The 14,774-nt window shown below is 62.4% G+C and overlaps 1 protein-coding gene across 2 annotated transcripts in view; it reads right to left on the bottom strand.

The window, feature by feature from the left end:
- Positions 1-10,740: 10,740 nt before the first annotated feature.
- Positions 10,741-14,774, bottom strand: part of Abl1 (ABL proto-oncogene 1, non-receptor tyrosine kinase) — a 117,954-nt gene continuing 113,920 nt past the window's right edge. For both annotated transcript variants that reach the window (XM_042681049.1, XM_042681050.1), the window contains exon 11: positions 10,741-13,924. In XM_042681049.1, coding sequence (XP_042536983.1) covers positions 12,204-13,924 — 1,721 coding nt within the window. In that variant the 3' untranslated portion in view covers positions 10,741-12,203. The remainder of the gene's footprint in view (positions 13,925-14,774) is intronic.

Here is a 14,774-nt window from a genome sequence, read left to right as displayed (position 1 = left end):
CCTCATTCTCTAAAAACCAGGGGAGCGGGGCAGGGGGCTCCCCTAGTCTCATGGTAGAGCTAGGTGGGACCCAGTTCATCTTGGGAGCCCTGCCGCCAGCCCCACGTGCTTCTGCTGTGTCATCAAGCACACTCCCGTAGTGTGGTGCTGCTTTGCAGACATGGCGGGGGGGGGGGGGGGGGGCGCTGGGGCCTCCTGGGCTGGACCTGGCCGCAGAACACAGCAGCAGGTGACCCTCACCTGATTTGAGAGTGACCACAGGACACAGAGGCAGGGACAGCCTGCTGGGACCAAGGCGGCGGCCGGGTCTGCAAGGGGCCCTGGGCCCCCGAACATCGCCCCTGCTGGACCTGGCTTGACGGCTGGGCTGTGGGATGCCCGGGATGTCTGCTTGCCTGGCGAGCAGCACAGAGCCGGGGAGGACCCCAGGCTGGCTCCGTGGACATGGCCGGGGCCCGCCTCTGAGAAGGAAGCCTGGAGCCGGGGGTGAAGGACGGAACGGACTGCCCCTCCCCCACGCGTGCTCAGAGGAAGACGTGTGAATAGGGGCGGAAGTGAAGCTCCAGGCCCGCCTCACCCCACGCCCCTCACCACCACCCACCTTCGTCCACGAGGCCTCCGGCTGGCTGGTCAGAGCCAGGCCGTCAGCAGCCTGGGCACCACGGTCACCACGAGGACTGGGCACACAGGGCAGCTCTGGGTGCAGCCGGAGATCCGCGAGCTGGCCAGCAGCACCAACACGGACTGCCACCACATGTGGACAGAGGGGACGCGGCCCAGGCACGGAGGGCAGGGGCGTGCGGGAGGCTGGGGCGTGGCCTGGCGGGGCGGGTGCTGCCGGGCACCAGCGGAGCAGGGCTGGGGAGATGACACAAGGCTTTGAGCAAGTGCTGGCTGCCTGCTTGGTCTGTCTCCATCTCCATGTGTGTGAAGGCCCAGACTCGGAGGCCCAGCTCTGAGACTGCAAACCAGAGAAGCAAGGTCCTGCCTCTGGCCTCTGGGTGGTGGAGGGGGGCCGGGGGGGGGGGGGGGAGAAGCCCCGAGGGCCGGCGTGGCACTCACTGCTGCGGGCAGACATCACACGTGGTGGCTGTATGCTCTTGGTGATGTATGCGTTCCTGAACCCAATAAAGTCTTGTGACCTGGCCTCCTCTGCCTCTAACCCTGACCCCATGCCACGTGATGAGGGGAGGGGGGAAGGAGGGGGGGCAGGGGGTGGTGAGCCACAGGTTTCTAGGATTGCCCCTGGGAGACCAGCTCAGTAGGTGTGTGACTGGTCTGGTCTGACTCATTGGGGCCAGCTCCACAGATAGGAGTGCAACTTGTGACCTGGGGGGGGGGTCATGGCCAAGGCTGCCTGGCTATCGTCTCCTGGGCCTGGCCTTCACCTGTGGCCCCAGGAATGCGCTGCCTGTGCTCCAGGCCTCTCAGGCTGGGACTGGAGGTCTGGAGCATGGAGGCTCTTTTTCTTCTTTTTTGTGGGGAGGCCAGTACTTTTTTTAAAACTTGGAGCCTGTCCCTTAGCTTATGTGCACAGCCTAGCACTCTATCATTCCACAGCTCTTCCAGCTTTGGGGTGGTTCATTGGAGATAAGAGTCTCATGGACTTTCCTGCCTGGGCTGGCTTTGAACTGCGATCCTCACATCTCGGCCTCCTGAGTAGCTGGGATTACAGGCGTGGGCACTAGTGCCACTTAAACTTCTTTATTAAGACCCAGTAGCCCCTTTATTAGGAATAGTCTCTACTGACTACATAAAACCAATGTGAGGCTTACGGGCTAACAAGGTCCTGAGTTATTTAACAAACTCCAGTGTTTTCGAAGGATGGTGGGGCCCTTGTGGGGTGCTGGTGGGGAGCCCTCACACCTCACACCTGCCAGGGCTGAGCCCCCCACAAACAGACCTGGGGACCTGCTGGCTGGGGCAGCTCACGTTGGGCCACAGAGCTGAAGCGGGGGACGGGGGGGTCGGGGGGACGGACCCCTGGGCTGGTCCATAGCCTCTGCCACCGCCTCCCTGCAGGGCCACGCCCCCTTGCCAGCCCCCCTCCTGCCATCGCCCTCTCAATGCCCACGCCCCAGCGGCGGCTGCAGCTTGCAGGCTCCGTGTCTTCCCGTGTCTTCCCGGGCGGACGGGGCCTGGGCCCTGGCCAGTGTGACTGTCCAGCCCCAGAGGCCTCCCAAGACACCACCGGGAGAAATGAGGCAGGATGGCTTCCTAGGGAACCTTCCAGAAAACTGCCCCTTCCCGAAGGCCACTTCCCACTCAGCAAGTGTCCCCGCTTTGCCTGGCCACGAACTCCTGGCGCCTGGCTGTTCCTCCCACACCCGGACGCCAGCCCTCGCCTCGGAGCTGCCAGCGGGGACCCCAGCTTGGCCCAAAGTGGCCTGGAGGTCACCCAGCCCCTCGGGTACAGACACCCGGACTCAAAGGGGACGGGGACGGGGGCGGGGGGGGGGGTTACTGGGAAGCCCCCCTGCTGCCACTGTGCTGGGCGCCCTTTGACCCTTGACAAACCCGAGCTGCGGGTTTGGGGGAGCACTGGGACCACAGGCCTGTGAGGCCCCGCCCCCATCCCCCTAGAAGCGGGGTGGGGGGTGGGGGGACCTTGGCCTGCCCTAAAGCTGCAGAGCAGGCAGGACATCGAAAAAGGGGGACCTGTGAGACCCTCGGGCAGCAGGTGTGGATGGCGAGGAGTCTGCTCTGGGGGGGGGGCGCCCACACTGCGGGGGGGGGGACACGCTTCCGCCCAGGCACTTGAGGGGCTGCGTCCACAGCTCCCAGCTAATGATGCCACCGCTCTTGTCCAAAGGGCAGCATCCACCCCTGGCGTCACCCCGCATCCGGTCTGCCTGTGTCCATCCGCACGTCCTCCTTCACCGCCAGCCTCCCCTAAAGGAATCCCAGGCCCAGGAATGTGAAGCAATCAGGCAGCCCCGGGGCCAGGATACCCCGTGGCCTATATAACACCCAGGGCAGCCGGGAGCCGCACATCCGCGACAAAGACCGAGAAGCTCTGCCCGGTCGACGCCAGGCCACGGCTCAGCGGCCCAGCAGCGGGGTGAGTACAGCCCGGGTGCAGGCGGGAAAAGCACGCAGAAGGGCTCAAACCCCAAGACTCGGCTACGCACAGCACAGGCCGCCCGAGCCACTGCCAGCCAGGCCCAGCGCCCTGGGCTTTGCCTGCGGCCTCCTGGATAGCGGGGCCTGATGACCCAGTCTGTGCTGGATCCCAATTCTCAGAGCTCAAGGACCCCTAACTTCTATCCATGCCCTGAAAAGGTAGATGACCCTCCAAAGGGGAGAGAGGCCACTTCTGGTGCCACGCCAGCCAGGGTCCCAGGGCTCAGACCTGGAGTCTTAGCTACTCAGGAGGCTGAGAGGTGAGGTTCTCAGTTCAAGGTCATGAGACTCTTACTTCCAATTCACCAGCAAAAATGCCAGAAGTGGAGCTGGGATTCAAGTGATAGCCAGCTTTAGAGTGACAAATCTAAGGGACAGTGTCCAGACCCCAAGTCCAAACCCCAGTACCAGCATCCCCTACCCCCAAAGAATTCCTTTTTCACAGATGCAGAGGCCAGGGCCACGCTCTGTGTAGGGACAGCAGAGACGCGGCCCCCAGCACCGCCCAGGGACAGCCCCCCACTCCACAGCCCTGTGGAAGGAGGCTCACAGGCAGCAGCCCCAGGGACCCAGAGCCCAGCCGGAGAGCGAGGCCCTTTTGTTGTTTTCTGAGGCTTTGTGACTGTGTTCGCTTCTTTGAAATGTTTTCAAGGGAGCCCTTTCTGGAAAGAGCCTTGGGGAATTTCTGGAAGGCGCGCTTGAATCCAGCTTCACTTGAATCCAGCTTCTTGCAGAGGACCGGAGGGGCCTGCTCACTCATGGTATTTATTACCTAGGACGGGGCGGGGGCTGCCAAGCAGGCCAGCAGCCCCTGATTCTGCCCCATCTGCCATCCTCGCAGGGGCCCAGGGCAGCGGCTGAGGGAGGGCCCGCCAGTCTGCTCCCAGCACCGCTGCACTTCGCCTTGAGCTCAGCTCCCTGCCCGCGGCAGTGCCCGCAGCGCCCGGGCGGCCAGGGCGCAGGCATCGTGCTCGGAACCACCTACCCCCACACCTGCCCCCGCTCCTCACTTCTCCCCCTGTGGCCAGGACCACTAAACCCATCTCTGGATATCAGGAGAAGCTTCTTAAGGCGGTGGCGCGTCCCGCTAACCGGCTTAGCCGGATCCATTCGTTATCCGGAATACACAGACTGAATGACAGGTCTCCCAGACTGCCCAAGGCTCTCACAGGACAGGGCCCCGGGGGTCAATAATTCTAAGAGGAGAAAAGAGCTCAGGTGTCCCAAGTTCTCTGGGGGTCACTGGGACGCTGCCGGGAGCTGTCCAGGAGCCGGGGGATCACGGACCCGAGTGGCAAGCAGCAGGGGCTGCAAGAGACACAGGCTGCCTAATTGGTGCAGCCAGCTCCCCAGCCTGCCAACAGAGGCCTGAGCCGCGCGCTCCCGCCTGTCATCCTAGCTGCTCAGGAGGCTGAGATCTGAGGATCATGGTTCAAAGCCAACCCAGGCAGAAAAGTCCGGGAGACTCTTATCTCCAATAAACCACTAGAAAACCAGAAGTGGCGCTGTGGCTCAAGCAGTAGAACACTCGCCTTGAGCTGAAGAGCTGAGGGACAGCGCCCAGGCCCAGAGTTCAAGCCCCATGACCAATAAAAAAAAAAAGAAAAGAAAAAGAAAAAGGGCTGTGTCCAAGGCAGCCTGGTGGCTGCCAGGCCCTGGGGCGGCGGTGGACAGGGACTGAGGGACAGTTAGACCTGGGGCCTGCGTCTTACTAGTTCCTCTCTTCTCTCTGGTCAGATGCGGGGTCCTTGCTTCCTGACCTTCCTCCTCCTCCTGGCGCTGGGCACCTGCTTTCCTCAGCTGAGTGAAAGGAAGCCCCCAGGCGCTGCCGGAGCTGAGCTGGCCTGGGCCTCCCTGGCCGAGGCCCACAGGCCTGGCCTGGTGTGGGCAGACTCCCAGCGGCCATTGCCACGCCAGCCACGGGCCTTGCTCCCGGTGGCCAAGGATACACAGGCATCTGGCAGAGAGCATGCTGGCTTACGCCTGAGGAGGCAGTCTGAAGCAGAGGCCGGCGGCTTCCCGCCCAAGGCCGGTGACAAGACCAGCACCCTCTTAGAGAACCTGGCGCAGGAGCTCAACAAACTCAGCAGGAAGAAAGGCGGCTTCAACTTCCGCTTCGGCCGGCGGTGAAGCGGCCGGGCGGCCGGGAGGGACTGCTTCGGGACCAGCCCTCGCCCTGTCCACTCCTGGCACCAGCTCCGTCTTCTCCAGCCTCGAGGCCGAGCGCCCAGGACATCGATGTGCTGAGCTCTCGGCCTAGGACAGGCTGGCTGTGCTTGCTTTTGACCTCCAACTTCGCTGAAGCAAAAACAAAGAAAACTTCCTAGCTACTCAGGAGGCTGGGATGGGAGAGCCACAGCTCAAAGCCAGCCCGGGCAGAAAAGGCCGTGACTCATGAACGAGCCAGGAAAAAGTCAGAAGTGGAGCTGTGGCTCAAGTGGTAGAGTGCTAGCCTTTTCTGAGAAAGCTGATGAGGGACAGCGCGCAGGTACACACATACACACACACGCACACACACACACACACACGCATACACACACGCACACACACACACACACACACACACACACACGGTAGAGACACTGCTGTACAGCTCCAGCCCAGCAACAAAGGCTGCTCGCCGCCTGTCTCAGCCCCTTCTTCCCAAGGCCCCGGCCGCCGGCCCCCGGGGCATGCAGCAAAGCTGTGGCTGGGCCGCGGCTAGGCAGAGCCGGCTGTGCAGCTCCGGTCCAAGGCAGGTTGTCTATGATTGCTGTGCAGTTATCAAAGTTCTGTCTCCATGGGGACAATGGGAGCTGACAGGCAAAGGATTGCTGCAAACGAGAAAGTTCCACCCGGTTCAGAGTGTGGCTCTGAAATTCAACATGAAGGCCCACAACTAAACAAACCCTCACCATCACCACACACACACACACACACACACATACACACACACCCCTCACTAAAACAGAATGCAACAAACAAACCCAAAGCCCCACTCTTCCTCTCCAGCCTGTTTACACAAGATCCCTTTGTCAGGAAAGCCTGGCCTTGGTGCTGCCCTTCGGGCCGGCCGTCCACCCTCTGGTGGCCGTGGCTCCGGCTTTCTTAGCAGAGTCCCCCGGGGCACTAATGAGGAGGGAAGGTGTTTTTGCTTCAGCGAGGCTGCATTGCAAATGCTCAAGATATGAATGTGTTGGAAATAAAAGTTGTAACAACTGCAGAACTGTAATGGGATGCTGGCCTCTTCTCTCCAGGTCCTCTGGGCCCTAGAAACTTCCTTTTCTTGAGTTGCTGGAGTGCCTTTGCCTCGGGGAGACTGGAATCGTGCTAGCTGTGCCCGTGCACCTTCCTCCCGTCCCCTTAATTGGCATCCGGGCCGAGAAACATGGGGATGCTGCGCGCTTCTGCCGTCTCATCTGCCCCTTCCCTGGTTTTCTCAGAGTAAAGAGCACCAGGAACATGACGGCTTCACCTCGGGGGGGTGGGGAGCCCATAGCACCCCTTTAAACATAGCTGTGGCACCCCAGGCCCCATCAGACACGCCAGTCAGAAGCTGCTCTCTTCGGGGCTGGCTGCCACTGCTGAGATGAGGACTTATATTGATGTTACCATAGCAACATCTCCCCGCCTCCTCTCCCGAGGTGCTTGCCCCTGCTCACAATTGAATAATTTTCCATTGAGCTGTCACCATTAATTGGTGGATTTTTATTAGCCTTTTAGAATCACACTGGGCCCGGCCCAGCTTGGTACCTGGGCGCGTTTCGGTGTTTTCCGTTCTATTAGTGACTTACATTCCCCAGTAGCAGCTCTCAGTCCTCAGCAGCCAGAAAGTCACTTCATGAAGGGTGACAGGGAGGAACCCGAAGCAGGCTGGCCGGGAGGGGCAAGGGCGTGGAGGTGGCACACCTGGCCATGCAGCATGCCGCCTGCCTGCCTCCTCCCTCCCTCCCTCCCTCCCTCCCTCCCTCCTTCCCTCCCTCCCTCCCTCCCTCCCTTCCTTTCCTTCCCTCCTTCCCTTCTTTTTTTTTTTTTTTGTTGGTCGTGGGGCCTGAACTCTGGGCCTGGGCGCTGTTCCTCAGCTCTTCAGCTTAAGGCTAGCGCTCTACCACTTGAGCCACAGCGCCACCTCTGGCTTTTTCTGCTTATGTGGTGCTGAGGAATAGAACCTAGGGCCTCATGCATGCAAGGCAAGCGCTCTACCACTGAGCCACCTTCCCAGCCCCCCTCCTTTCCTTCCTTTCTCTTTCCTTCCTTTTCCTTCCTCCCTTTTTCTTGTTTTTGTTGGTCATGGGGCCTGAACTCTGGGCTTGGGCACTGTCCCTGCACTCAAGGCAAGCACTCTACCACTTGAGCCACTGCGCCACTTTTGGGTTTTCTACTGGTTTATTGGAGATAAGAGTCTCATGGACTTTTCTGCCTGGGCTGGCTTTGAACCGTGATCCTCAGATCTCAGCCTCCTGAGTAGCTAGGATGACGGGCGTGAGCCACCAGTGCCCAGCTCCTCCCTCCCTTTTTCTAGATGCCAGTAAAACTTGAACTCAGGGCCTGGGCACTCACAGTCCATTAGCTTTTTTACTCAAGGCTGGCATTCTACCACTTGAGCCACAGTTCCATTTTCTTCTTTTTTCTTTTCTGCTGGTTACTTGGAGGTAAGGCTCACAGATTTTTCTGCCTGAGCTGCCGGGATCCTCAGAATTCAGCTTCCTGGGATTACAGGTGTGCGCCACTGGCCCCGGCTTCCTTGGGTGCTGGTTTGTGACAGGAGCTGTCCACTGTCACCATTTCCAAGAACCCGGAGGGTAGCTGCGCCCTGCGAGCATCTCACACAGCTCACGCTCTGCGTGGGCACGGCTCACGCTCCGCGTGGGCCCTGTGAGCGTCTCGCACAGCTCACGCTCCGCGTGGGCACATCCTGTCTGGGCACGGCTCACGCTCCGTGTGGGCCCTGTGAGCATCTCGCACAGCTCACGCTCCGCGTGGACACATCCTGTCTGGGCACAGCTCACACTCCGCGTGGGCACGTCCTGTCTGGGCACAGCTCACGCTCCGCGTGGGCACGTCCTGTCTGGGCACAGCTCACACTCCGCGTAGGCACGTCCTGTCTGGGCACGGCTCACGCTCCGCGTGGGCCCTGTGAGCGTCTTGCACAGCTCACACTCCGCGTGGACACATCCTGTCTGGGCACGGCTCACGCTCCGCGTGGGCCCTGTGAGCGTCTTGCATAGCTCACGCTCCGCGTGGGCACATCCTGTCTGGGCACAGCTCACACTCCGCGTGGGCACGTCCTGTCTGGGCACAGCTCACGCTCCGCGTGGGCACGTCCTGTCTGGGCACAGCTCACATTCCGTGTGGGCACGTCCTGTCTGGGCACAGCTCACGTTCTGCGTGGGCACGTCCTGTCTGGGTTTGATTTCTATTTTATTTTACTTCTTTATTTTGCAATGCTGGGTGTGGGGCCAGAGCATATTGGGCAGGCTCCACCACCAAGCTGTACCCCTAACCTGGCTGGTTCTTCATTTAGCAAGATTCAGTTAACCTTGATGGAGAAGACTGGGGTGAAGCAAATGGGGGCGGGGGCAGGGGCGGGGGCGGCTTTGGGAGAAGGAAGAAACCATCGTCCTGTTTTCACCACTAAACAGCACAGCCATTCCCTCCGGCTGGCGTGTGCACCGAGCTCCGTGTAACCCTGAAAATTCCAACTCTCAGACAACCAAGGGCACGGATCTGCTAAACAGCTGCTGCTGCGCTGGCTAAACTCCCTCTTCAACCCCTGGCCCTGGCTCGGCCGAGGTCTGGGCCTGGCCCACTGCTCACCGGGAAAGCCCACCCCGTTCCCCGCTGCCCAAGGTGACACAGACTCTGGAAAGCCTTCACGCTGCGGCCAGAGATTCAAGTTCCTCCCACTCCAGGGGCCTGGAAACCAGCATTCCTCAGCCCCAGCCTGGGGCATGCTGAGCTGTGCAGTTTACTGTAGACACAAAAGACGCCTCCTCTCCATGAGTCCACCTAAAAACAGCTAGCTGCTCAAATGGACAGTATCTGAAATATTAAAATACACAAGGAAAACAAGATGGGCCCCTGAGACTGCTGCTGTGGTGAGCAGGAGGGAGCCGCTGCCCACAACCCAGTGCCAAAAATGCCACAGGACAGATTCCTGAGCCGGGTGCCGGTGCTCACCTCTGTAAGCCTAGCTACTCAGGAGGCTGAGATCTGAGGAATGCAGTTCCAAACCAGCTGATACTCTTTCCTCCAATAAACCACCCAAAAGCCAGAAGTGGAGCTGTGGCTCAAGTGGAAGAGCATCAGCGTTTGAGCAAAATAAAGCTCAGAGACAGCACCCAGACCTGGAGTTGAAGCCCAGGACTGGCACACTGACACACAAAGATTCCTCTAAGGATGCCAACCCTACCAGGTGCTTCTGAAGCCACACCTCCTTGGGCCCCTGTGGGGCCACAGAGGGCAGGAGGCCTGGCCAGGGACTCAGGTGACCAGGGCAGAGGGCAGAAATGATGAGGACAATGTCATGTTAGCCAGGTCCCACCTAGGGTCTCCACTAGCCAAGGTAAGGTTTTGGAAGCAACTGAGGCCCTGCCGGAGGCTGCCGCGCCTCCCCCCCCCCCCGGACTTTGCCGCTGCCAGTGCCCGCCACAGGGGTGAGCAGATCACCGGCTGTAAGCCAGTCTGCTCTGCAAGGCACAAGCTGACACCTGCCGTGTGACCTTGGCCAATGGCTTCCTGTCTCTGAGCTTTAGCTTCTGCGCCCCTCAAAGGGACCTGTCTCGTCGGGGGAGGGGTACAAGGGCCCCATGTGGGGACGCAGGACACCTGCGGAAGCTGTCACGGCACCCGTGTAGGAAGTGTCACCAACCAAGAGTGTGCCAGCACCCACCTGGCTAGGAGCCAGAGCCAGCCCACGCCCCCAGGCAGGGCCTCGGGTGGGACGTGAGCGGCTCCCCTGGGGCTCGGGCTTCGCCAGCATCCCCTCCCCAGCTCTCATGGGCCAGCATGGGAGTCCACACCTGTCACCCCCCCACCCCTGCGTGGGAGAACCCAGACACTGGCCTGAGGATCGGAGGGATGGCGAGTGAGCTGAGGCCAGGCGGGAACGGTGCAGCAAGGAGGGAACCGGCCCTGCCCAGCAGAGCAGCCCGCCGGACGCGGCCCACGCGAGGGCAGAGGCAACGCCCCATGGCTCTGGGAGTCTGAGTGCCCAGGACCCAGGAAAGGCCTGGGTAGAGCCGGACACCGCGCCTGTGCACCGGGCTGAAGGATGAGAATGCTGGAGGTGCGGGCCTCGGCTGGCACAGGCAGCCGGGTGGTGCGGGCCTCGGCTGGCGCAGGCAGCCGGGAGGTGCGGGCCTCGGCTGGCGCAGGCAGCCGGGTGGTGCGGGCCTCGGCTGGCGCAGGCAGCCGGGTGGTGCGGGCCTCGGCTGGCACAGGCAGCCGGGTGGTGCGGGCCTCGGCTGGCACAGGCAGCCGGGTGGTGCGGGTATCAGGGTGGCACAGGCAGCTGGGTGGGGTGGGGTACACCCCTGCTCTGTTCTGTGGAACCCCGAGCTGGGCCTTGGCCCCTGGGAAATTGGAACTCACCCCACCCCTTCCTTGAGGTAGCAGCCAGACGAGCCGTCTGCCAGGAATTCTGTAAACACGTATTTATTCAAAAAATACTACAGAGGGAGATTTGAATTCAAAAACACAGTCATATACAGGGACAAAATGTACTGGACCAAGAAAAGAAGGGGGACACGGCCGCATTCCAGAAGGGAGCTCGGTGGGACACTATTTACACGTCATTTATAAAAGAGCACATCTATAAAAGAGTGTAATACCAAAGTATAAATGCAAAATATAGTGGCACGTCGTGTTAACAAGAGACCAGTACCTGGAGGACATGGCGGTCGGGTGGGGGCGTCTGGTGCCTGGGGGGACATCTGGCTTGTCTGTAAGGCCGCTGGCGGTGTGGCACTGCCTGCCTGGGGCTGCCGTGCGGGCCACGTGGACCCCCCCCCCCCCCAAGGAAACATGGCTCCGGAGGGCGGATGGATGGGCTGTGGGAGGAGGCGCCGAGGCACCGGGTGACAGGTGTCTCCTGGCCACCGGCCCATGTGGAGGGCTGCTCGGGGTCACGGCTGGCAGCCACGGCCACAGCGGCTCCTGTGCCAGTCTCTGCCCTTGGCTCTGCTCCTGGCTAGTCCCGGGACTTCTGATTGCTTCCTGGGGTATCCCGTGTTTGTGGTTTTTCCCAACACACCCTGATCACTTGACAGAAACCAGGAGCTAAGTGTGGCCAGCTCTGGGTGCTGCTCACAGCGGCAAGGCCCTGGAGCTGGCCACCCCAGCCTCCTGCCCTGGAGCTCCAGGAGGCCACAGAAGGGCCCGACAGGAACCCGCTTTATCTTAGAGTTGGGGGAAGGAGGGGAATGGGTCAGAAATCCAGACCTTTCTGGGCACCCAGGTGTGTACAAGATGGGTCCCTGGTGCTCTGGTGAGCTTGGCCGGCACCGGCCAGGCCCGGACCCCTGACTCAAGCTTTCTATCCAGGATTCACAGTGCGGTCCCGCAGAGGACGGATGCCTGCCATGGCTGCTCCAGCCCTCAGCGCCCCCCTGCGGCTGTGTGGCCCTAGCACCCCAAGTCCCTCCAGTCCACAGCTGTCCTTCAGGGCAGGGGAGCACTGGCGCAGGGCCCGGGCAGGGGAGGGCGGGCAACCGGCCGGCAGCGCTGCCGTGCACAACCCAGGGTGGTTCTTCATGGTGTGTGTGTGTGTGTGAAGCCATGGAGACAGACAGTCGCCAGGCACAACTGCCATCGCGGGCCTCGCAGCTGGGTGAGAGGCTCCGGGCAGAGCCCGGTGAGCCCCGCGTGGCAGCTACCGTCCGCGCTACAGGCGGGAACTCCACAGATGCTACTCGGGCCCAGGTGGCCCAGGGAGCCGGGCTGGTGAGTGGTGCGGGGTGGCTGGTGCACAGTGTAGGTAGTAGCTAGACTCTGGGGCCCTGCTCGGCCTGGTGCAGAGCCCCAGCCTGGGCCGGCTCGCTGGTCCTGTGGGTCACATGGGGGCCGCAGGCGGCTCCGGCTGGCGTGGCCGCTGGCTTCTGCTACCTCTGCACAATGTCGCTGATCTCCTTCACCGAGCTGAGGAGCTTGCTGAAGTCCTGCGTGGCGGCCGGGCCGCTGCCTGCAGGTGCTGGGCAGATCTGCAGTTCCCGGAGGTTGTTCTCCAGTTTGTTGATGGCCTCTCGGAAAGCAAACTTGTTCCTCATCTGCTGGATGGAATCCACGTAGCTCACACAGAACGTGTAGAGGTTCTGGCCGGCCTCCAGCACGGCGGTGTGGCTGGCCATCTGCTCCGAGTTCCTGGAGATGGCCAGGCACAGCGCCTCCGTGCTGTCCAGAACCACGCTTTTGGTGATGGCGCCGCTGGCGAGGCGCTCGGGGGGCTGGCGCGTCTTCCGCAGAGACACACGGGTTGAAATGAGGGGGATGAAGGCGGCGGTGGAGGACGGGTCCCCTGCCAGGGCGGAGGGGGCTGCTGGCAGGGTGCTCGGCGCAGGGGCTGGGCTGGTGGGAGCTCCTGGTGGCTTGGTGGCGGACTGTGGCTTTGGCACAGATGGGGGCGCAGGCTTCTTGAAGCCCTCTCCCAGCTGGCTGGGTTTGGCAGCCTCGCTGTTCGCAGCCTCCACGGCTGGGCTTGTGGCTCTTGCTTTGGTGGTGGAGGGCGCCTCGGCGGCCACTTCGTGGCCCGGGCTCTGCGTGGGCTTCCCGGCCTTCCCCGAGGCGGTGGGTGGCGGCGGCGGCGGGGCGGGCTTGAGCTTCGACAGCCTGCCCCGGTCTCGGTCTCGGCCCGGGGAGTCGGAGCACTGCTTGTGCCTCCTCACTCGGGACTCCTCTGGGGGTGCCTTGCTGGGGCCCCCGGGAGCACCCGCTCTGCTGCTGGGGGACACTGGCTCAGCTGCAGCAGGGGTCCCCAAGCCACTGCCCTTCCCGGCCTCATCCTTGTGGGGCAGGCCGGCAGGCGGCGTGGTGGCCTGGCGACGCAGGACTTTGGGAGTCAGGGTTGGGGGGCTGGAGCCGGGGCTGGGCTCGGCTGGGTCCTTGAGCACCTCGTCGGTGGCCTCCTCGGCCCTCTTCCCCAGCCGGGGCGGCGGCGTCACGCCCCGGGCCCCCTGCTCCGACCTGGGCTCGCTGGCTCGTTTCCGGGGCAGGGCTGGCTTCTCACTCTTGTGTCCTCCGAAAGTGGACGAGTCAAACTGCCTCCCCGTGGACTGGAGGTCACGAGGCAGCGTGACCGACCTCCACTCCGTGTCCCTGGCCCCGTGGGGCACGCAGGAGGCAGAGCAGGAGCGCAGGAAGCGCTTGCTGCCGCCGCCGCCACCGCCACCGCCGCCCTCGTCTTCTCCGGCGGCCAGGCGGCTGCTGGTGAGCGTGCTGGTCTTCCACAGGGGCGGGGACCGGAAGCCCGAGCCCCCCGCCTCCCGGAAGGCCCCATTGGGGACGCCCGCTCCATTGCTGGACTTCGGGGACTTGGTGGCCTCAGCTGCATCGGAGAGGGCGAGCGCGGGCACCCCATTGCTGATCTCCCGGCTGTCCTCCTCCCCGGCGCCCCTGCGCTCCGGCTGCCCGTCCATCTCCCGGAAGGAGCTGCTGCGCTTGGGTGGGGCTGGCGCCATCTTCTTCTTCTTCTTTATCAGGGCGCTAAACAGGTTGGTCTTTCTGTCTTTGGGCAGGAGGCGCTCGTCCTCCGCCAGGCCGCCCTCGGGGGGGCCCCGCTCTTTGCGAGGGAGCAGAGGAGACACGGCAGGCTCGTGGTCCGGGGGTTCTGAAACACAGGGAGAAGCCATGAACAACTCCAGCCCAACGCTCGCCGCGGGGCCTCGGGCCTGGCACCCGGGCCTCGCTCCGCCACCCACACTCAGCAGCTTCTCACTTCTCGCCGGGCTAGGCCAGGTCAGGCCAGGACACCACGGCCGTGCAGGCGTCAGTGAGATATGGAAGGCAGTGCTCACAGGGGTCTGGCCTGACCGAGCCCCAAACTCAAGCCACTGTCGGGGTCAGGAGCCATGGATGTGCTCAGGAAGGGTGGGACACAGAAGGCCGATGGCCTGGTCTTGCAGCCCAACAGGTTCACTTTAGTGTCACTGTGGTCGGTAAAAGTGACAAGGCCAAGCAACGGGTCAGGCCTGTGGCTTGCAAACAGCTGGCCCTAAGGCTCCCAAGAGGCACAGCTGGAGGGAGGGGTCCGTGTACCGTGGGGGCCCAACAGTGGACCCTTATGCACGGGAAATGGGAAGGGATGTCCTCACATTTTTCAGTGGGCAGTCTTTGAACACGAGTGATAGTGGATGTGGAACCTGGCTTGTTGCCCAGCTCCGGCCTGCCTGGGGAACCATCCTGCCGGACCTGCACACAGAACACAGGGTCCCGGCCACGCCGGTCACTACATCAGGGTCTCAGAACACCCAGACCAGGGAGGGGCCTTCCAGAACCTTCATCAGGGGGCGGCAAGGAGTTGCAGACCTGGTGATATGCACTGTGCCAGCCAGGGCAGAATCACTGAGTGACACTGGGCCCCCTCGGTGGACACAGCAGCCACAGCACCACGATGGCTCGTGGCCTGCTTTTAGTACACACACATTCACACTGCCTCCCCTCTGCCCTGAAACCCGGAC

This window comes from Dipodomys spectabilis, unplaced genomic scaffold, assembly GCF_019054845.1.
Source record: "Dipodomys spectabilis isolate Male_0828 unplaced genomic scaffold, ASM1905484v1 ptg000067l, whole genome shotgun sequence".
Lineage (NCBI taxonomy): Eukaryota > Metazoa > Chordata > Mammalia > Rodentia > Heteromyidae > Dipodomys > Dipodomys spectabilis.
The sequence above is the reverse complement of the archived record's forward strand: the minus strand, read 5'-3'. Positions and strand labels throughout refer to the sequence as shown.